The 23,243-nt window shown below is 43.2% G+C and overlaps 1 protein-coding gene across 6 annotated transcripts; it reads right to left on the bottom strand.

Annotated features, from left to right (window-relative positions):
• Positions 1-359: 359 nt before the first annotated feature.
• Positions 360-21,559, bottom strand: mul2 (mitochondrial E3 ubiquitin protein ligase 2). 6 transcript variants are annotated; one of them, XM_078206539.1, is made up of 6 exons: positions 21,510-21,559; positions 19,402-19,491; positions 13,316-13,456; positions 9,172-9,259; positions 4,217-4,337; positions 360-2,954 (listed from the first exon to the last, which is right to left on the bottom strand). In XM_078206539.1, the coding sequence occupies exons 3-6, from the start codon at positions 13,430-13,432 to the stop codon at positions 2,225-2,227; spliced, it is 1,056 nt and encodes a 351-aa protein (XP_078062665.1). In that variant the 5' UTR covers positions 13,433-13,456; positions 19,402-19,491; positions 21,510-21,559; the 3' UTR covers positions 360-2,224. The 6 variants fall into 6 exon arrangements, with proteins under 6 accessions (XP_078062665.1, XP_078062652.1, XP_078062645.1 ...); XM_078206526.1 differs by having other exon boundaries at positions 21,329-21,518; XM_078206519.1 differs by having other exon boundaries at positions 21,267-21,515.
• Positions 21,560-23,243: the final 1,684 nt, after the last annotated feature.

The following is a 23,243-nucleotide window of genomic DNA, read 5'->3' as shown; positions in this document are numbered from 1 at the left end:
CACCGGCTATGGGGTGAATCTTGGCCAAGACATAAGGTGGCGCGGAGGACTCCCAGTTCTTTTATTTCTATCTCAGCAGATATGGGGAGAACGTGCAAACTCCACACAGACCGTGACCCAAGCCGGGAATCGAACCTGGGTCCCTGGTGCTGTAAGGCAGCTGTGCTAACCACAGTGCCATTGTGCCACCCTCAACTCACTGCCAGTAAAGTTCATTGGGGTGGTACAAGGGCATGAAAGGAGCCACAGAAATGCAAATTCATTTTTCTTTTCTATCAGGAATAATTATTGTACTCCGTTAAAAAACATTAGTCAGCCCTGCAAAAAAGTAGTTAATCATAAAGTTGATAGACTTCAGGTAATTGTCAACAGTAAAGATGTTTTTATTTAGACTTTGTCATACACTCACATATATATCTCAATAACTATTACAAACTAATATGTTTACTTCCTACAACAAAAAAATAATTATTGCCTTGTATCTTTTAAAAAATTAGCTACAATTACCAGAACACAGCATTGAAAAATAATTTAATTTGGCTTCAAATATTTTTATAATCAACCACATGAGGTTTCATGACGGATATAAGGGGACCACTGGCAAAGAGGCAGCATTTTTAGATGAGAAAATAAAACACAAAGTGCTCTTGTTATCAAACCAGTTAGGAGTGTGCATTTAAAAGTAAATCTAAATTACACAATTATAAATACAGCATCTGTAAATGGAAATTCTTGCATGTTTGTGACAAAAGGAGATGGTTTACACTAAAGGCTGTTAGTTAACATCAAAGCCAAATGAGGAACAAAGATCCATCACAAAATCAGAATCAAGTCATCAGATATAACCATATAAATTTAACCAGGAAATAATTGACAGTCCAGATGCAATTCACTGTGTCATTTAATGTACAATATAGGAAAATACAAACTCACTTCACAGTATTACTCGGTCTAAGACAAGATTATAATTCACAAAGAAGCCTGTAAAAACTACTCATAAGGAAAGTTTTTAGACAGTTTTCACATTTTAAAAAGTATCGGACACCTTTTCTGTCCACTGCACAACTCTCAAGTTTTCCTTTTCCTTTATACTCCATGGCCTTCAACTCCTTTTGCTCTCTTTTTCCTCCCTTCTTTTGCCTCTATTGGCCACAATGCCCCAGTTCATCTGAAATTTACAGTACTATCCCTGCATTCCCAATACCAATGAAAAGTTTCATTCTCTTTTGTCATGGAACTAGGCAGAGATGTCATCAATTTCAGTGCAAAAATACTAACAGTGACAATTTCTGTTACCTATATGACTAAGATCATAAATTGCAGGTATTCATCTTTGACAATATAAATTATCATGCCACTGGCTTTTCCACTTCTAGTATTTCTTGCTTGTGAATGATTGTAAAACAGTAAAGAAACTGGAAGGAGCTGGGGAATTAAACATAGATTGACAGAAGTGCCAAAACAGGGCGTAAATCATTCACTCATGTTTCCAATCTCACCTCCCTGGCACTAGACACACTGCTTATTATTAATGAAGGCATTTTCTAATGCGGGAAAATGTTGAATAAGTTGTTTCGGAAGTCAATATATTGACAACATTGTAGACTGTGGAGAACCTAACCCATACTGCAACCTAAGAGACTCCAGCATGCCATTCTGCTTTCATGAGCCTTCCTGCATTGAGTTAAAACAAGTTACAGGTGGCACTAAACACTGGCTAAGGAATGGCTAAGGTTCCTTATGTTCATTTTTTTAATTTATCCAACAATGGTTTGTCTCATATGAGCCAAGGGTGTCTTGGTACAAATTGGACCTGTTGGACTTTAACCTGGTGTTGTGAGACTTCTTACTGTGTTTACCCCAGTCCAACGCCGGCATCTCCACATCATGACTATTAATATTAATCCAGGTTAGCTAGCTAGACTAGGTCTTTCTTGGCCCTAAATACAGCTGTGTGCAGTGTATAACAGGACACTTTTGAACAAAGGGCAATAGTCAAACCAGTATATGAATGACAACAGGCGTGAGCACATGTTCAGAAATCTGAGTGCCAACCCGGCTATAGTGGCTAAAGCAGAGGGAAAGCTCAGACATTAACATGCCACCGAAGTGAAGGAATGGTGATGGGAGCAGTGTTACTACTTACATATGAAAGCCTGATGCTCTGCTGCAGATCAGCAATTAAAGGCACTTGCTTGATTTGCTTACTTTGTTGAATACTGTCTTATGCTTGGTAAAGAGGAACTACTCTAGCTATACAACTTCTACATATTGGACAAATTGGTGAGGGAAGAGCCCGATGACAATCATAGCAGCAACAAACATGTCCACAGGTCAGGAAGACACATTCCCGTGGTTTAGATAAACAAATCACACATGCGTTCTCTGGTATTTCATCATCGTCTGCGGTCGAACCTCTAATACGTCTGCTTTCATTGAACCGTTCATAGCTCCTCCGCATTTCTTCCAGTTCCTGTTTCTCACTGAACTCGTGGTACATCCTGCGCAGGACGACCACAATCACTGCAATGCCAGTTAGGGCACTGATGGTCATGAACACCTTCCAAAGTTTACAACTTGACTCCTGCTGTTTTAGGATGCTTGGGAAGTCCAAGGTGCTTAAGAAATATTCCAGACCGTCTTTAGGAGGCTGGAGCTTGATAATCTTGTCAGAATCCAAAACCAGTTCTCCAATTCCTGTTAAAGTTGCCCCAACACGGACCATCTCTTCAGTCTCCAAGAAGCCTTTGGGCTTCTCGCCACTCAGGTAGTGCCCAATGATATCAGTGAAGCCTTGTGTTGCCTGGTGAAACCGTTCATACACTGTTTCAAACTGCAGCCCCGATGCCTCCAGTGGGTTGATCACACGGATTGCACTTTTCCCCCCTTCAGGAGATATCAGGTCAAAGGGCACAACATTCTCTCTTTGGTGTATAGTCCGTTCACTATCATTCCTGTTGAAGAAGGAAATGTTTATATTAGATAGACAACGACAATCTTTTATTATGTATGCAACTGATAACATAAAAAGATTGGACCTATTAAAGTGCATTTCAATTTACTTTGCTTAGAATAACGTGATTTTTAAAAAAAATGCAAGCATCATATCTCTTCATGTGTCATTTACAGTGATTCAGAGTCACCAGCATTGAAACTCTAACTGGATCCAACATCTTGATGCAGGGTAACTCCCTACTTACAATTTTGCTTCTTTTCAGAGGCTGCCTGTCAAAATACTGTCAAGTATTTAATCTTTGAAAATCTAAGCATGAATACACACCTCAAGCACGTGGCACAGTAAAAACTGATAAATTACAGAAATAGTTTCTTCAAACAGCAATAAAATATGACATTTCCAAGACCAGCATTCTTTTCTCAAACCATAATTTTACTCAAATTGAAGAGTTAAAAGGTGTTCATTTATAAAAAAGATAGTACCATAACACTCAGATCTTACTGCAATGACAGGGACAGCACAGTGGTTAGCACTGCTGCCTCACAGTGCCAGGGACCTGAGTTCGATTCCCGGCTTGGGTCACTGTCTGTGCGGAGTTTACACGTTCTCCCTGTGTCGGCGTCGGTTTCCTCCCACAGTCCAAAAGACGTGGTGGTTAGGTGCATTGGCCATGCTAAATTCTCGTTCAGTGTACTCGAACAGGCACCGATGTGTGGTGGCTTGGGGATTTTCACAATAACTTCATTGAAGTGTTAATGTAAGCCTACTTGAGACACTAATAAATAAACTTTAAACAGTAGTTCTTTCGGTCTAGAAGTCCTATAACTTGTATAACTAGGTATAAAAATATATTTTACAAGGGATGGTATGCAGTGATTATTCTAAGCCTCATTTTACACAACAGTTAACTCAGTATAAGCTTTTAAACTGCATTGCAATAAGAAATTACATTCCTAGGTACAGAAATGGATCCAGGCTTGAGCAGTAATGCTGTAATACTGTTCTCACAGCAGTACATGGAATTTCAAAGGTCACCTTCACAAGTAGTAACATGGAATCACCCTTGTAGTTTATTTTACAGGCTTCATGGAGATAGATTTTGTCTTGTTCCATTGAGTACAATTGTTACCTGATATTTCAATAGGTGCTTTAAAAAAAATCCGGTCTTAACTTTCAAGAAAATAATGCCATGGAATAGAATATGTGTAACATGAGAAATGAAAGAAAAATATTTTTAGTAGAATTATTATGGACACATACCAACTCCTAGCCAAATTGTTCCAGATCAATTTATGCTCTTTCAAAATAAGACGCTGCATTACTCCAGCGCAGTCATCCTGATAATGGCTCCGCAGACTCTCTCCAACTGGTCGAGTGATACCTGTTTGGGTAAAGTGAACAGTTAAACAGAATTATGAAAATCTAACACATCACAGTTTACAGATAGTTGTCCCAAAGTTCAAACTCAAACATATACACAATGGCATTCCATTTTGCAGCTGTGCGATTTTGATCTCTGGAAGGTAAAATCCAGTTACAGGACACAAGAGCAGGGCTGACTGACCAGAATGTTGCAAGGTTTCAGCACAGTGACACACACCCACTTTTTATCATATTCCTTAATATTTTTGGATAAAACTATCCTGTTCAGGCTTAAAATTTACAATGATCCAGCATCTAATGCCATTTGTGGATAACAGATCTAACCCCTACCACCCTGGTGTGCGGAACTGCTCCCTAATTGCACTCCTGAAAAGGAACTTTTAGGCGATGTCCCCGACCTTGACTCTCTTTGCAGCAAAAATAGTTTCTACGCACCATAACTGCTCTCCTTAATATTTTAAAAACTTAGATCTAATCAACCTTTCACTTTTGAAATTCCAGGGAACACACCCTTAATTTGTAATCTGTCCTTGTAATTTATCCCTTGGAGTCCAGGGTGGAATCTTGCTGTGCCGCCTGCCACGGGAATTGTAGCAGGCAGGACAGAAAATTCAGCAAAGATCCGTTGACCCCGGGCGGGAATTTCCGGTCTTGGGGCGAGGGTGGCCAGAAAATCCCGCCCCAGATATCATTAAGACAAACACTGCATTCTCTCCAATGTTAATATATCCTTGTTAAGGTGTGTCCAGAACTGCTCTAAATACTCTAGGTGGGATCTTGACATGAGATTGAACAGCAAATAAATTAACACAATACACACATTCATTATTGTCTAAATATGTTGAGAAAAGAAGCTCAGCTACTTGTGAAATTGAGGACAAAGTGCTTCTGGTAAGCATAGTGCAACAAGTTAGAATATCAACAGACTGAACTCTATTGGTGGGACACAATTCTTGTGACTTCAGTTACCAGATTCCAAACTAGTTTCACTACCACGAGGAAGCATCAAGCAAAAGCAAAGTACGTCAATAGGGGAAAATTATAGGGAACAGATATTACATAAAGTATCAGTTCAGGAAAACGTAAGCAGACTGGTGAATTGAGCGGACATGTAGCAGATGTAAATTAACAGGGAGGTCTGAAAAGGCAATATAAATTAAATGGTACAATTTTAAAGGGGGTGAGAGGAGAAAGAGATCTGGGGAAGTACCTCTTTGACCAAGCTCTTGGTCACTTGCCCTATGTAGCTGGGTGTCCAATTTTGTTTTGTAACACTACTCTGAAGCATCTTGTGATGTTATATTATGTCAGAGATGCTAAATAAATGAAAGCTGTTGCTGTACATACACAAATCTTTGAAGATGAAAGAACACATTGAGAAGGCAGTTTCAATAAAGATATGGGATATATTTATCAACAGAGAAAGCACAAAAGCAAGGAAGTTATTCCAAACTTTTATAAAACAATGGTTAGGCCACAGCTGGAACAGCATGTCTAGTTACCATATTTCTAGGAGTTCAAGATCTTAAGCGAGGGTGCAGAGGACTTACTAGAATGATACCAAGAATGTGGGACTTAAATTGCATAAAGAAACTAGAGGAGCTGGGGTTGTTCTCGTTGGAGCATAGAAAATGATGGAGATTTAAGAGGTGTTAAACATTATGCAGGAGCTTAATAGAGTGGCAAAAGGCTCAATAACCAGAGGTAATTGGCAAAAGAACCAGATGAGGAAAACATGTTTTTTTAAAGACACAGTTGCTCTGATCTGGAATGCATTGCTTAAAGGGTGGTGGCAACAGATTCAAAACAAATTTTCAAAAGAGAATTGGCTAAATATGGGAAGGGAAAATGGAAAAAGTTGAGGGAAATGGAACCAATGCATAGCTCTTTGACAACATAGTTCCCTGTAGTGCTAAATCATATGACTTTGGACTCTGTGCAGTCTGTAAATGCAGGCAACAGCTTATTGACCTGAAGCCTCTCCACAGAAGCTGCATGACCTGCTGAGAATTTCCAGCATTTTCTATCTTTATTTCGGAGTGTTTTGCATTTCATTCTTTTAACTGTTACACTTCAACTATCTTTAGGAAGCACACATATGCTGTCTAGTGGCAGAAAACTGATATTGCAACTGGCCAAATATCAAATAAATGCAGCACATGTTTATTTTACTAAAGCTAACCAGTTCACATTTGCTTCAGAGGCTAAAGCATATATTGCACTGTTCACATTAGATTCAACAGCATCAGAACATTCTGTAGACACAATTTAAACTTTTGCAAAATAGGTGATATGCCCTGGAGGTCCGAAAAAGCAGTTAACTCAGAAACATGGTGATATTTCAATTTTTCACAAAGCTTTCAGTATCAGAAGTCTAATACTTCAACTGCTAAACAGCACATATGGACTCTGCCAAAAAAAACCTTAAACCAGAAAGATACCAAGTATGGCACAAACAGGAGGTAAATGAAATACTGCAGTGCAGCAGCCGGCGTTGTCTTTATTAAAAGGGATAATTTGAAGACAGCATTGTGCAGTAATAACACTGCCCTTCTATTCATAAATAAAAGTGAAAAATATACAGCATCAGAGTCACCTAGAAAAATATTCAATCTTGAGCTTTAAATAATACTGTCTAATGATTTTTATCATGTTTGACCTGGTCCCTCCATGTCAACGCTATAATTAAGAAATCCCACCAATGCAGCAGCGCAAGTGAAGAAATTGTAGCTCTTATAGCCCAGAATTTTCAAACATGTGTTCCTTGTGAGTGGTGTAGCTAATTGAGAATTGTATTATCAGTCCTTATATGTGCCTTTAGAAGCTGTGTGGTACACACCCCTTATGTCCAAAAAGAAAAACTTGTCATTTTATAGCCTTATTTTCTGACCATTTTCTCACAAAGAGTGGACGAACTGCTCACAACTGTTGTTTGGTAGGGGGTTTTGTGACGCAGTGGGTAGTGTCCCTGTCTCTGAGCAAGACATTCCAGGTTCAAGGCTCAACCCAGGACCTCACAGAATCATAGAATCCCTACACTGCAGAAGCAGGGCAATTGGGCCCATCAAATCTGCACTGACAGAGGATCTTACCTAGGCCCACCCCTATTCTCGTAACCCCATACATTAACCTCACTAATCCACCTAACCTACGCATCTTGGGACACCAAAGGGTAATTTACCATGGCCAGTTAACCTAACATGCACATCTTTGGACTGTGGGAGGAAACCGGACCAACCAAAGGAAACCCATGCAAAGAACATGCCAACTCCACACAGACAGTCATCCAAGGCTTAAATCGAACCTAGGTCCCTGGCGCTGTGAGGCAGCAGTGCTAACTGTTGTGCCACTATACCAGATCTTGATGGCCAAGGAAGTTGTGTTCAGAACGTGACCAAACAAGCTGATTTTAAAATCCTTCCAAAGCACATAACACCAATGACAGGCGGTGAGAGTGGGAGAGATTTCTGGTCAGCCATGTAATGGAAAGAATGTTGGAGCCTCTACCATCACTGTCCATAGCTCCAGACTGCAACATACATACAAGAAAGTACATGTTGCCACAGCAATGTAGACTCCCTGATTGAACTATAACACCCATTGTTGCTTATGCTGAACCTGTCCAGCCCTCCTCGCCAACGCTATAGTTAAGAAAGCCCATCAATGCATCTACTTTTGGCATGTCTGCTTTGACTCTCACCAACTTTTACAGATACACCACAGAAAGCATCCTTTCCGGATGTATCACAGCTTGGTATGGCTCCTGTTCCATCCAAGACCGCAAGAAACTATAAAGGGTTGTGAACAAAGCCCAGTCCATCATGCAAACTAGTCTCCCATCCATTGACTCTGTTTACACTTGCCGCTGCCTCAGAAAAGCAGCCAGCATAATCAAGGACCCCATGCACCCCGGACATACTCTCTTCCACTTCTTCCGTCGCGAAAAAGATACAAAAGTCTGAGGTCACAGACCAACCGGAATCAAGAACAGCTTTTTCCCTGCTGCCATCAGACTTTTGAATGGACCTACTATATATTAAGTTGATCTTTCGCTAAACCTTAGCTATGACTGTAATACTACATTCTGCACCCTCTCCTTTCTTTCTCCTCGACGTACTCCATAAACTGTATGCTTTGTCTGTATAGCGCACAAGAAACAATACTTTTCACTGTATCCCAATACATGTGACAATAATAAATCAAATGACATCAAATCAAAACAGTGGTTGTGGCACATGTCTTTGCCTGCTTTGAGAAGTTTTAATTCACCATGTTGTTCACAGCTTTCAGCAGAGCAGAGTGCTGGGAGGCAAGGCTGTGCAAAGCCCAATCTTGCAAATCCCCCCAGATGGCTGACTCAATTATGAGCAGCATTAACCTAATTTATTTATTCTTTTCTCAAAACTTTGTCACAGAGTAAGTCATGTGGTCGCTTTCACCTCCAGAACGATATTTGAATGAAGTCCAGATTGATGGGCTGAAGGTTTGTCCATCTCTGCCAGCTACAATGATCCTACGTGATAGGTTTGATACACAATCAGTTGTCAGAAATGCAACTCGATAGAAAAGAAACACCACCTGATCTTTGGAACTGGAATGCCAAGAAAACTTTCTTCTTAAATAAAGCACGGTCTCTCGGTTATGTTTGTAATATTTACAAGATCTGAATAAAAAAAGACAAAAGACACACGGGGTCGATTTTCACTCTGCTGCCTGAATTGGCCTCCAGTTATGGAATGACCTGATTCTCCCTTCTATTGATCAACATCATTATTCTTACAAATGGGCAGTTGAAAATGTACCACAGTAAATAGAAAATCAATAAGTCTCACCTTCCACAACAGCATACTCCACACATTTTCCTGGAGTGGCATTCAGAAATTCCACCAACTGCTTATTGATCTGAAATTTTGGGGCCTCCTAATTTTAAAAAGGAAACAAATAAATTAATAGGAACAAGAGAACAGGACTGTCCCCTTGAGTCTGTTCAGCTATTCAGTTAGATCATGGATGATCCATACCTCAACTCTTTTCAGCCACCTTTGCTCCATATACCCCTTGATACCCTTATCCAACAAAACCCATCAAGCTCAAATAAATTTCCATTAATTTAACATTCTGGTCTTTTGGGGGTGCGAGTCCCAGATTTCCAAAACACTGTGAAAACATGTTTTCCGATTTCACTCTCCAGTGATCAGTTCTAACTTTAATATTAGGCTCTCTTGTTCTGGATCCTTTCCGCTAGAAAAATGCCATGATAATTTATTATCACATTTGTCAGATCCTGTTTTGTTATCACAAGCAGAGTAAGGGCAAATGAGAGGAGCAAGGCAGAGAAGTTGAGGTAAGGGGTGTAGAAAATACAGTGTGGTGGAATCATTCATGGAACAATCCCAAATGGCCAGTTCACTCCTACCCTGTTACTATATAAACGGTTAAGTGTGTTGAGAAAAAAAATAGACCCTGTTATCCAGCCTCATTAACTTGGATTTGCCTTTCAGCATCATCAACCAATTTTTTTTCTCCATTGCCTTTAACACTATTGTCCGGCCAAATGGGCCTGCAGTTGTTTGATTCCACTCTTATCTATCCAATGATAATCAAGAACCTTCACTAGTGGACTCTCTTCCTCTGCCATTTCATCTGGAGTCCTTCAAGGATCTATCCCTCACGGGTCTGACATTCAGGCCCCATCGGGGAGGCGATGGCCTCGTGGTATTATCACTAGATTATTAATCCAGAAACTCAGCTAATGTTCTGGGATCCGGGTTCGAATCCCACCATGGCAGGTGGTAGAATTTGAATTCGATTAAAAAACTTCTGGAATTAAAAGTCGAAATGCTAACCATAAAAACATTGTCGGAAAAATCCATCTGGTTCACTGTCCTTCAGGGAAAGAAATCTGCCGTCCTTACTGGTCTGGCCTACATGTGACTCCAGAACCACAGCAATGTGGTTGACTCTCCATTAGGGATGGGCAATAAATGCTGATGTGGAGATGCCGGCGTTGGACTGGGGTAAACACAGTCAGAAGTCTAACAACACCAGGTTAAAGTCCAACAGGTTTATTTGGTAGCAAATGCCACGAGCTTTCGGAGCGCTGCCCCTCGTCAGGTGGAGTGGGAGATGTGCTCACAAACGTGTCTCTGTATGCCCTGTTTGTGAGCACATCTCCCATTCCACCTGACGAAGGGGCAGCGTTCCGAAAGCTAGTGGCGTTTGCTACCAAATAAACCTGTTGAACTTTAACCTGGTGTTGTTAGACTTCTTACAATAAATGCTGGCCAGCCAGCGACGCCCATGTTCAATGAATAAAAAAAAGATGTTACAATTTCCTCAGGTTAACCTTTAGAAGATTGAAGCTATGATCATTGGCCAGTCATGCACTCTGTACTTGTGCCAACAGTTCCATCACCCTTAATAATCACCCTTAAAAAGAAGGTAGACAAAAGGCAGGTAACTATAGGCCAGTTAGCTTAACTTCTGTAGTAGGGAAAATGCTCAAGGAATCATCAAGGAAGAAATAGCGAGACATCTGGATATAAATTGTCCCATTGGGAAGACGCAGCATGGGTTCATGAAGGGAAGATCATGTTTGACTAATTTGGTGGAATTCTTTGAGAACATTACATGTGCAGTGGACGATGGGGAACCTGTGGATGTGGTGTATGTGGATTTCCAGAAGGCATTTGACAAGGTGCCGCACCAAAGACTGCTACATAAGATAAAGATGCACAGTGTTACGGGTAATGTATTAGCATGGATAGAGGATTGGTTAACTAACAGAAAGCAAAGAGTGGGGTTAAATAGGTGTTTTTCTGATTGGCAATCAGTGACTAGTGGTGTGCCTCAGGGATCAGTGTTGGGACCGCAATTGCTTACGATTTACATACATGATTTGGAGTTGGGGACTAAGTGTAGTTTGTCAAAATTCGCAGATGACACTAAGATGGATGGCACAGCAAAGTGTGCAGAGGACTCTGAAAATCTGCAAAGGGATATAGATAGTCTAAGTGACTGGGCGAGGGTCTGGCAGATGGAGTACAATGTTGGTAAATGTGAGGTCATCCATTTTGGTAGGAATAACAGCAAAATGGACTATTATTTAAATGGTAAAAAATTGCAGCATGCTGCTGTGCAGAGGGACCTGGGTGTCCTTGTGCAGGAATTTCAAGGAGTTGGTTTGCAGGTGCAGCAGATAATTAAGGCGGCAAATGGAATTTTGTCCTTTATTGCGAGAGGGATGGAGTTTAAAAACAGCGAGGTTATGTTGCAGTTGTATAAGGTGCTGGTGAGGCCACACCTGGAGTACTGTGTACAGTTTTGGTCTCCTTACTTGAGAAAGGATATACTGGCACTGGAGGGGGTGCAGAGGAGATTCACTAGGTTGATTCCGGAGTTGAGAGGGTTGGCTTATGAGGAGAGACTGTGTAGACTGTGGCTTTATTCATTGGAATTTAGAAGAATGAGGGGGGATCTTATAGAAACATATATTATGATGGGAACAGATAAAATAGAAGCAGGGAAGTTGTTTCCACTGGCGGGTGAAACTAGAACTAGGGGCATAGCCTCAAAATAAGGGGTAGCAGATTTAGGACTGAGTTGAGGAGGAACTTCTTCACACAAAGGGTTATGAATCTGTGGAATTCCCTGCCGAGTGAAGCAGTTGAGGCTACCTTATTGAATGTTTTAAAAGCAAGGATAGATAAATTTTTGAACAGTAAAGGAATTAAGGGTTATGGTGAGCAGGCAGGTAAGTGGAGCTGAGTCCACAAAAAGATCAGCCATGATCTTACTGAACAGCGGAGCGGGCTCGAGGGGCCAGATGGCCTACTCCTAGTTTTTATACCGCCACTGTCTCAGATTGAACCCAATAGTTCTACGGAATCCCAGCTGAGCTATTGAACGCAGAGTGCAATAACGGGAGTTCAACAAAAACAACAAGTTTTCATTTGCAACAGATTGTTGTACCAAGTCCTTCTATGAGGCACCCACTCGCAAATGTTCTAATGAGTGCAGTGCAAAACTGACAATGTGCCAAATGTTTACAAGGAAAGGAAGGAGAAAGAATGAAAGACATTGCGTTTATCTGCCACTTTCAAGGCTTCAGTATGTCTCAAAGTATTATTGGCTGTGAAATGTTTTTGAAATGCTGTCACTGTTGTACTGTCAGATAAAGTTCCACAAATACCAAATAAGTACGTGACTACACAATCTATTTTTAGTGCTATTAGGCCATGCAAGGGATGCATACATCTGAGTCCAAAATGACTCGAAGTTGCGAAGAAGAGTCACTGTACTCGAAATGTTAACTCTGTTCCTCTTTCCACAGATGCTGCCAGGCCTGCTGAAGTTCCCCAAAACTTTCTGATTTTATTTCTGATCTCCAGCGCTATTTTGTTTTTATTTTAGGTTACATATGAGCCAGACATATGAGATAGCCCCTGCTCTTTTCCAAATGACATCTTTTATATCCTCCTGCGAGGCTAGACAGAATCTCAGTTTAACATCTCATCGAAAAAATGTGTTAAAAATTGCAGATCCAATTTCAACACTGATCAGGAATTTGAAATACAGCATTCAATTGGGATAAAGAAAAATAAATCATTTTCAGGGACCCCGACAAAAATTGAAAGCTTTGTGCACCAGATAGAAGTTGCATTTTGATATTTATTGAAAGAAGATGTCTATTGTGGCCACATTGTTCCACTGGCAGATTGATACTCAGCCTCAGCTATTCTAACTCCATTGAACATACTACAGGTTACAGCTATTTCTATCAGGGTATCCCATGGACCGCAATGGAGGAGAAATAATCTATCTCACTGGGGAGAAATTATTCAGGATAGTGTTATCTCACAGGACACATATCAGTCCATCATAAAAGTATCACTGATGGATTAAGTTAAAATGAGAGCCACAGGAGTTTGCGTTTGGAGGGAGGGAGGAACCAGGTAGAAAAGAATGATCACTTACCTTTAACACTTGCATTGTTGCTCTTTTCTTTCTATATAAGTAGTAAAACAATCCAGAAAATGCAAAGCTCGACCCCAAGCAGATCAGCTCTACGGTTGACACAGGAATCCTGTCCATCTTGTAGCTAGATTCAGCCAATTTCTTTAAATTCCAAGAAAAACACAAAGACAATGTTATGCGAGATCCAGCACAAACTGTGTAATCCCCAATTATCTTTCTGCATTCCTTTTAAACATGAAATAAGTAACTAATCATGTCATCCAAAAAGAGTTTTTATTTTCTTCTTAGAATGGCAAGATTGCATTCACTGCCCAACTCCAGTTGGACAGGTGGTAGGAGTAGTTAACCTTCCTGTTGTTTTTCTGGTGCTGGGACAATAGTGGGAGGCAGTAATGATCCCGTACCAATCAGAATGGTATGTAATGGATGGTAGGGGATGGTGTTCGCACAGCACTGCTGCATGTTCTTCTCTGTGCTAGACGTCCAGAGGAAGGGGATCCTGTCAAAGTATCTGGGGTCAGTCACTGTAATGCATTCTGTAGATTGCACTTACACCAGCCACAGCGTGTTAGTGATGGAGGGATTAGATGCTGAGTCAAGTGGCTCAAGCGTTGATCATGAAAGCTGTTCTCTTCTGGAGGTATCAAGTTTGAGTGTTGCTGCTTTCATTCAGACATATTCCATCTAAAAAAAACTTTCAGTGATATAGTAGCTTTAGGGTAGTTACAAACACCCTAAGATGCTTTACAGGAAAACATATCAAATAGAATTTAACAATTAGCCGGATAAGGATTTTAGGATAGGTGCTTTAAGCACCATCTTAAAAAGAGGAGAAAGGGGTTGAGGGACAGAGAGGTTTCATGAGTTAATTCCAGAGCTTAGAACATAGGAAGCTTAAGGCTGGTGAAGTGATCAAAATCAGGACTATGTAAATAGACCAGACTGGAGGAGTGCAGAGTTTGTATAGGATTATAGGACTGGAAGAGGTGACAGAGATAGGGAGGGTCAAGGTTTTGAAGAGATTTTAAAACAAGGATGAGAATTTTAAAATTGAGGTGTGCTGCAACTGGAGCCAAAATAGGACAGTAAGCACAGGGATGATGGGTGAATGGGGCAGTGCAAGTTAGGATGTGAACAGTGGACATTTGCCTGGTTCAGTCTAAGACAGTGGCCTGGGAGAAAGATGGAGTTCGAGGCCATAGGATTGTGGCATGGATTAAAGACAATGCACTCGGTCTTCTCATTATTTAGTTGAGGGGGAATTTCTGTTTATCAAATACAAGGTGCTGGGCAGGAGGCGTGACAAAGTAGACACAGTGGAAGGGGCCAGAACGCTGGTGGTGAGGTAGAGTTGTGTTCCCACTGTAAATCTGGAACTTGATGTGGTGCTTTTCGCTGATGTCACCAATGGGCAACACATAGATGAGTAGCAGGAGGAGCTGGGGATAGATCCTTAGGAATTACAGAGACGGTGGTGCAGAATTGGGAAGAGAAGACAGTGTAGCTGATACAAAAACAGAAAATACTGGAAAATCTCAGCAGGTTTGACAGCATCTGTGGAGAGAAAACAGAGCCAACATCTGGAGTCTGGATGACCCTTCGTCAGTTGCCGCTGATATTCTGGTTGCAACTAGATAGATCTGAAAGGCACCCATCCAACTGGACATCAGAGGAGAGGTGCTGGAGGAAGAGGTGTAGTCAACATGTCAATGGCTGTAGACAGGTTGAGAAGGATGATGAGGGATAAATCACTTGATGAGGGATATTCACATGACACATAGGATGGTGTGTGACTCTGATAATGGAGCATACCTAATGAGCATTATAGATGGGGAAGCAGTGGGTGGCATAGTGGCATTGTTGCTGGACTAGTAATCCAGAGTTCCAGGGTAATGGGTCTAGGGACCCAGGTTTGAATTCCACCATGGCAGATGGTGAAATCTGATGTCAATAAAAATCTGGAATTAGCATAGCATAGCATCACTACAGTGTAGAAGGAGGCCTCACATATTTACCCTGCTGACCCCCTGACACGAGGGTCAATTTAGCATGGCCAATCAACAACCTAACCCGCACATCTTTGGACTGTGGGAGGAAACCAGAGCACCCGGAGGAAACCCACGTAGACACGGGGAGAATGTGCAAACTCCACACAGACAGTGACCCGAGGTCAGAATTGAACCCGGGTCCCTGGCAGCAGTGCTAATCACTGTGCTGCCCCGGAATTAAAAGTCTAATGATGACCATGAAACCATCATCGATTGTCGTTAAAAAAAAACATCTGGTTCACTATGTTCCTTTAGGAAATGAAATCTGCTGCCCTGGTTTGGCCTGGATGTGACTCTGAGATCCACAGCAATGTGATTAACTCTTAAATGCCCTTAGGTTTGAGACAAATGCACTAATAAAAAAAAACTTTGAGGAATCAGCAGGCAAGTCACTCTCTGCAGTTTCTTGTGTGCTATGGAGACAAAGCGTATCGTTCATAGAGAAGGAGAGTGCAGAATATAGAGTTACAGTCATAGCTAGGGCGTAGAGAAAGATCAACTTAATGCAAGATTGGTCCATTCAAAAGTCTAATGGCAGCAGGGAAGAAACTGTTCTTGAGTCAGTTGGTACGTGACCTCAAACTTTTGTATCTTTTTCCCGACGGAAGAAGGTAGAAGAGAGAATGTCCGGGGTGAGTGAGGTCCTTAATTATGTGGCTGCTTTGCCGAGGCAGAGGGAAGTGTAGACAGAGTCAATGGATGGGGGGCTGGTTTGTGTGATGGATTGGGCTACATTTATGAGCCTTTGTAGTTTCTTGCAGTCTTGGACAGAGCAAGAGCCATACCAAGCTGTGAAAAAACCAGAAAGAATGCTTTCTATGGTACATCTGTAAAAGTTGGTGAGAATCGTAGCTGACATGCCAAATTTCCTTAGTCTTCTGAGAAAGTAGAGGCATTGGTGGGCTTTCTTAACTATAGTGTCAGCATGGGAGGACCAGGACAGATTGTTGGTGATCCGGACACCTAAAAACCTGAAGTTCTCAACCATTTCTATCTTGTCCCCGTTGATGTAAACAGGGGAATGTTCTCCACCACGCTTCCTGAAGTCGATGACAATCTCCTTCATTTTGTTGACATTGAGGGAGAGATTATTATCGCTGCACCAGTTCACCAGATTCTCTATCTCTTTCCTGTACTCCCTCTTGTTATTGTTTGAGATCCGACCCACTACGATGGTGTCATCAGCAAACCTGAAAATCGAGTTGAAGGGGTGTTTGGCCACACAGTCAAAGGTGTATAAGGAGTATAGTAGGGGGCTGAGAACACAGCCTTGTGGGGCACCGGTGTTGAGGATGATCATGGAGGTGGTGTTGTTGCCTATCCTTACTGATTGTGGTCTGTGGGTTAGGAAGTTCAGGATCCAGTCACAGAGGGAGGAACCGAGACCCAGGCCACTGAGTTTGGAGATGAGTTTCGCAGGAATAATGGTGTTGAAAGCTGAGCTGTAGTCAATAAATAGGACATAGGTGTCTTTGTTAATTAGGTGTTCCAGGGGACTGGAGAAGTGGATGCTGAAAGGGTGCTTCCCTTTGTGTGCGACACCAGAACTAGGGGACATGGTTTAAAAATAAGGGATCTTATTATAAGATGGAGATGAGAGGGTCGTGAGCCTGTGGAATTCCCTTTACTGGACAGCGGTGGCGGCAGGATCATTGAATATTTTTAAGGCATAGTTAGATGAATTCTTGACTAACAAGGGAATCAAACGAGAATGGGGTAGGCAGAAAGGTGGCGCAGGCTTAAGGAACTAAATGGCCTACTCCTGCTCCTAATTTGTAAGTTTGTATGTCATTACTAATAAACCCAGTAGGGAAATAAGGAGAAATGTCTTTACTCCGTGTGGTTAGTACGTAGCCGTTGCTACCACGGAAGTGGCTGGGGTAAATAGTTTTAATGTTTAAAAATAAACTATATCAGAGAAAAAGGAAGAAAAGGATATGTTGAAAGGCCAAAATCAGCTAAATGGAATGGAAGGAGACTTACATGGTATAAAAGGCCAGCCAAGGGGTAACGTTTCAATACTATATATTCCATGTAATTATCCCCAACCACGTGAGTAACATCTCTATATCAGGTGGGGAATTTCCATTCCCACAACAGGTAATTATACACAATCACACAGCAAATGGGAGCAGGAGTGGACCATATGGCTCGTTGAGCCTGCTCTGCCATTCAATGCGGTCACTGCTGAACTTGGGCTTCACCTCTACTTTCCTGACGACCACACAGTCATCACTTACAAAGTCACAATGCAAAACAATGTGTAAGTTTTTCTAAGTGTTTTCTTTAGCTAGTTAAAAATATGCACAATGAAGCATTTCTAAAGACATTTAAAGACGCTATTAATTGCACAACCCTGAGTAAAGTATGACCTGTGCCTCAGCCTACTGCACACGATGCTATGAGCCTCCCTCCTGGGAAACTCCTCAATAGTCAATACATTAGTCCAGAGTAAACAAGTTGCACAAGGCCAACCCTTCTTTAAATCCATATATTTTATCACAGCATAGGGAAATTCCAGTCCATTGCATTCATTCTTTCAATACACGCGAGGTACACTAACTCATTTAACAAAAAAACAGGAAGTCATCACACAAAATAATGGGCTAAGAAGTTTTGTATCAGGACAGTAACATCCTCTATTAGTTAGATTCGTCCCTGCGACCTTCAGCTCAAAAGAGTATTGCCCGTAATGTTACTGAAAATGTGAACGAGCTGATAGGGGCACCTTAGCACTGAGTGAACAGGGAATCCAACAGGATCTCTCAGTAAACAGTGACATTCATACAGTGAGAAACAACCTCAAAGAGCATGAATTAAAAGCAATGAATTCAAAGTCAAATTGGATATAAATGAGGAAAGACTGGATTAAGAGAAACAAAGAAAGAAAAAGTGGAAAAACTTTTAGAATGTGACATTTTAAAACCTCTCCACCCCTAAGAAAATTAAAAAAACTAAAGGGATAAGATATCACAAATGTAATCGCTTCAGTCCAGAAATCTATAATTCCGTAGAGATGGAAATCTGTAACTGTATAGCACCAGTAACCCAGAAATGTTTTGAGTAGACCCAGACAATTCACAGCATTATTTTAGTCTAATACCTTAGGAGTGGAAAGATGAAAGATACAGTATTTGGATAAGTAAAACTTATTTTTAATTACTGCTTTACATTTTTCCCCACTCCCTTATATTTCAGGTAAATATTCATAGTTATAGTATTTTCCAGTTCTCATGCTTATGGTTCGGCATTCTGAAGTCATCCTATAATCTGGGAAATTCCAATATTAGAAATTACATGGTCTCAAACATTCCAGTCTCGGGAGGTTACACTGTGGTTAATTTTCAGTGTCTAAGGTGAACTGGCAATTAACAACAAGTTTGTCATTAAAATGTACTTATGCTTGTAATAGTAAGACTTGACATTCTGTGGCAAATTTATTTGGCAATTAATGGGCAGATACCACGTCCCACTGCTTTGGAAAAGCAGCCAGCTAATCAAAGACCCCACACACCCCAAATATACTCTCTTCCACCTTCTTCCATCGGGAAAAAGATACAAAAGTCTGAGATCACATACCAACTGACTCAAGAACAGTTTCTCCCCTGATGCCATCAGACTTTTGAATGGACCTACCTTATATTAAGTTGACCTTTCTCTACACTGTGGCTATGACTGTAAAACTATATTCTGCACACTCTCCTTCTACCCTATGTACCCTATGAACAGTATGCTTTGTCTGTATAGCATGCAAGGAACAATACTTTTCACTGTATACCAATATATGTGACAATAATAAATCAAACAATACAGCAAGGTGCAGCAAGATACTGATTTCATAAAGTTAATGGCGAAGTGCCACAATTTAGCTGTCAACTTTTATCTTTATACACTGCTCCTTGCCTGGAGTCACAGTCCCATTTACAATAAACAACAGCTTGTGCCATTAGCCTCATTGTTATTCTGACAAATTCTGACTGAATACTTTGGGCTTTCAAAACAGCATGATGGTCTAATGTGTTTTATATCAGACCTTACCTGTCAGAAGACAGCAGAAAATACGGTAGAAGCCAGATTGTTAACAACCCTGTAATAATTCCTCTTTAGTCAGTTCTCACATTACATTATCTGTCAAAACATAAAAATAACACAATTTGATAAACAAGTGACTTCAGTTATGTGCAGACATTAGAGAAGCTGAGGTTGTTCTTCAAGGAGCAAAGAAGGTTAAGAGCAGATTTGATGGAGGTGTTCACAATCATGAAGGCTTTAATAACATAAATAGGGAGAAACATTTTTTATTTATTCAAGGGATGTGTGCATCGCTGGCTAGGCCAGCATTCACTGCCCATCCCTAATTGTTCTTGGAAAGGTGGTGGTGACCTGCCTTCTTGAACAGCTGCAGTCCATGTAGTAGCAGAACATATGAAATGGGAGCAAAGGAAGGATATTTGGCCCCTCAAGCCTGCTGATCTCCACTTTCCTGCCTGTGCTCTCGAATCATTTACAAGCTCAGAAATCTAGGGTTGATAACCAGGAGGGAGGGAGGGGGGGAGGGGGGGGAGGGGGGGGAGGGGGGAGGGGGGGAGGGGGGGAGGGGGGGGAGGGGGGAGGGGGGAGGGGGGAGGGGGGGAGGGGGGGAGGGGGGAGGGGGGAGGGGGGGAGGGGGGGAGGGGGGAGGGGGGGAGGGGGGGAGGGGGGGGAGGGGGGAGGGGGGGAGGGGGGGGAGGGGGGAGGGGGGGAGGGGGGGGAGGGGGGAGGGGGGGAGGGGGGGGAGGGGGGAGGGGGGGAGGGGGGAGGGGGGGAGGGGGGAGGGGGGGAGGGGGGGAGGGGGGAGGGGGGGAGGGGGGGAGGGGGGGAGGGGGGAGGGGGGGAGGGGGGGAGGGGGGGAGGGGGGGAGGGGGGGAGGGGGGGAGGGGGGAGGGGGGGAGGGGGGAGGGGGGGAGGGGGGGAGGGGGGGAGGGGGGGAGGGGGGGGGGGGGGGAGAGAGGAATTGCAGATTTAATATGATTGGCAGAAGAACATGAGGAAGCATTTCTTTTATGTTTTGCAATTTTGGAAAGAGTGATGGAAGCAGATTCAACGGTAACATGTGATACAGAAATGACAAAATGCCTGAAGACAATTATCATCTGACAGTGAAGCAGTCAGTTGCATGCTTGTGGCACAAAAGGGCAGCACAGTGGCATAGTGGTTAGCACTTCTGCCTCACAGCGCCAGGGATCCAGGTTCAATTACAGCCTCAGGTCACTGTCTGTGTGGAATTTGCACTTTCTCCCCGTGTCTGCGTGGGTTTCCTCCGGGTGCTCCGGTTTCTTCCCACAGTCCAAAAATGTGCAAGTTAGGTGGATTGACCATGCTAAATTGCCCCTTAGTGTCAGGGGGTCTAGCAGGGTAAATGGGAATAGAGCCTGGTGGGATTGTGGTCAGTAGAGACTCGATGGGCCAAATGGTCTCCTTCTGTATTGTAGGGATTCTATGATTCCAACCACTTGGGTGACTGTGTGGAGTCAGCACGTTGTCTGTGTGGGTTTCCTCCGGATGCTCTGGTTTCCTCCCACGGTCTGAAAGACGTGCTGGTTAAGTGCATTGGCCACGCTAAATTCTCCCTCAGTGTACCCGAACAGGCGCCAGAGTGTGACGACTGGGGGATTTTTCACAGTAACTTCATTGCAGTGTTAACGTAAGGCTACGTGTGACACTAATAAAATAAACTTTAAAACTTTGAACTGGATTCAAGAGTCACCACAGCAGGATGGGCCAAAGGGCCTCCCCCGCTGCTGTCTGACTCTGTTCGCAGTTAACACAGCCTCAACTACTTTTGACTCATTCTGTGCCAGGACCTGTTGAAAAGTTCTCACTGGGTTGACACAGATGTGGGCTGCTGCCCCCGGGCTGCTTACACACTGAAGGGGGAAGTCCTGTCAGCCCCGCTCTGGGAAAATGTCCCCCTCTGCCCTGTTACCGGGGAAACGGAGCCCCGGCCCGGCCGCTCAGCAGCACGGCTCCTGCTCAGTTGTTCACGGCAAGCATTGAATTCCTCCCCATTCACTCCGAGTGATGGTAACAGAAGGCCGAGCCGCGGCAGCCGGTCCCTCCCGACCGGTATTTACTCCGAGTTCGACCGTTACCGAACCGACACTCACCCGCTCGCCCCGGAATTATGGGATTTGTAGTAGTCCTCCGACTTGGACACAGATCCCACAATGCATTGCACGGCAATCTTCAGCCGTGGAATTATGGGATTTGTAGTCCCTCGATTTGGACACAGCTCCCACAATGCATCGCTCGGAAGAGGGCCCGCCCCGGAATTATGGGAGTTGTAGTAGTCCTCCGACTTGGACACAAATCTCACAATGCCTCTTTTTCGGCCAACCAAATAAACCAACTCAAATTAACTCAAGGACAAAGTAAAAGGGGCAGCTCCCCAAAAGGAGGGGGAACAGCTCGAACAAAATCAAAGTGCAAAGGAAACTTGAAAACATCAAATTATAACGTGATTACTAGGGTCGATAAACCACCCCAACCCCCACGGTGCCCAACGGGCGCGGAAAGCGTCAACTGCGCCCGTGGCCACCGCATGCTCCCTCTCCAGGGACACCTGGCCACGAACGTAGCCGCGGTAGAGGGGCAGACAGTCAGGACGGCCGGCCCCCTCAATCGCCTGCTGCCTGGACCTGTAAATGTCACATTTAACAAATCCCACAATGCATCGCACCACAGTCCCGCCCGGGCGCCGCTGTGGAATTATGGGAGTTGTAGTCCTCCGACACAATGCACCGCCACCTCGCGACACTGCGCATGCGCCTCTTGCCACTTGCTGCCAACAGGTCAGCTGGCAGTGTGTGTGAATAATGGGAATTACGGATGTTAAGTTTTTAAAGTTTATTTATTTAGTGTCACAATCTGGCTCACATTAACACTGCAATGAAGTTACTGTGAAAATCCCCTCGTCGCCACACTCCAGCGCCTGTTCAGGTACACTGAGGGAGAATTTGGCCAATACACCTTGACCAGCTTTCAGACTGTGGGAGGAGACCGGAGCACCCGGACGAAACCCACGCAGACACGAGGAGAACGTGCAGACTCCACACAGACAGAATTGAACCCAGGTCTCTGGCGCTGTGAGGCAGCAGTGCTAACCACTATGCCACGGTGCTGCCCCTAAGTTTCCTTTTTGCTTTATGAGTTGTGGCCTGGAAAGACAATTGAAGTGTTAGGAAAAGCTAGGAGCTAATTTTCATGAGAATATACCCCAGGGTGCCACATTCACTATCACCATCATGTATGGAGTAATCCAATGTGTCAGTCTACCAGTCATACATAGGGCAGTAATGCACTCGCTGAATCTCACAGAAATAGCCTCGCAAGCCACTCAGTCATATCGGAACATCCATGAAGACTAGAATCATAGAATCCCTACAGTGCAGAAGGAGGCCATTCAGCCCATCGAGCCTGCACTGACAATCCCACCCAGATCCTATTCCCCGTAACACTACACATTTACCCTGCCAATCCCCCTGACACTAAGGGGCAATTTAGCATACCCTATCAAGCTAATGGACACATCTTTGGACTGTGGGAAGAAACCGGAGTACCTGTAGGAAACCCATGCAGACACAGGGAATACATGCAAATTGCACACAGACAGTCACCTGAGGCTGGAATTGAACCCAGGTCCCTGGTGCAGTTTCGCAGCAGTGCTGGCCACTGTGTCACCGTGCCAGAATGAAACTAGATGGACCACCTACCGTTGTGCCAAGCACCGGATATGACATTGGCAAAGTCAGCCCCATCGACCCCGCAGAGTCTTCCATGCAGCCCGGACATATTCTCTTCCATCTTCTTCCGTTGGGATAAAGATACAAAATCCGGAGGAC

Source organism: Mustelus asterias, chromosome 3 (assembly GCF_964213995.1).
Source record: "Mustelus asterias chromosome 3, sMusAst1.hap1.1, whole genome shotgun sequence".
Taxonomy (NCBI): Eukaryota; Metazoa; Chordata; class Chondrichthyes; order Carcharhiniformes; family Triakidae; genus Mustelus; species Mustelus asterias.
The sequence above is the reverse complement of the archived record's forward strand: the minus strand, read 5'-3'. Positions and strand labels throughout refer to the sequence as shown.

Excerpts from the sequence above, each read along its gene's own strand:
- mul2 (XM_078206539.1), bottom strand. The coding sequence starts at position 13,432 with ATGGACAGGATTCCTGTGTCAACCGTAGAGCTGATCTGCTTGGGGTCG. Across the intron at positions 9,260-13,315 it reads CAACAATGCAAGTGTTAAAG|GAGGCCCCAAAATTTCAGAT; the intron begins GTAAGTGATCAT and ends TTTTAAAATTAG. Across the intron at positions 4,338-9,171 it reads GGAGTATGCTGTTGTGGAAG|GTATCACTCGACCAGTTGGA; the intron begins GTGAGACTTATT and ends TTACCCAAACAG.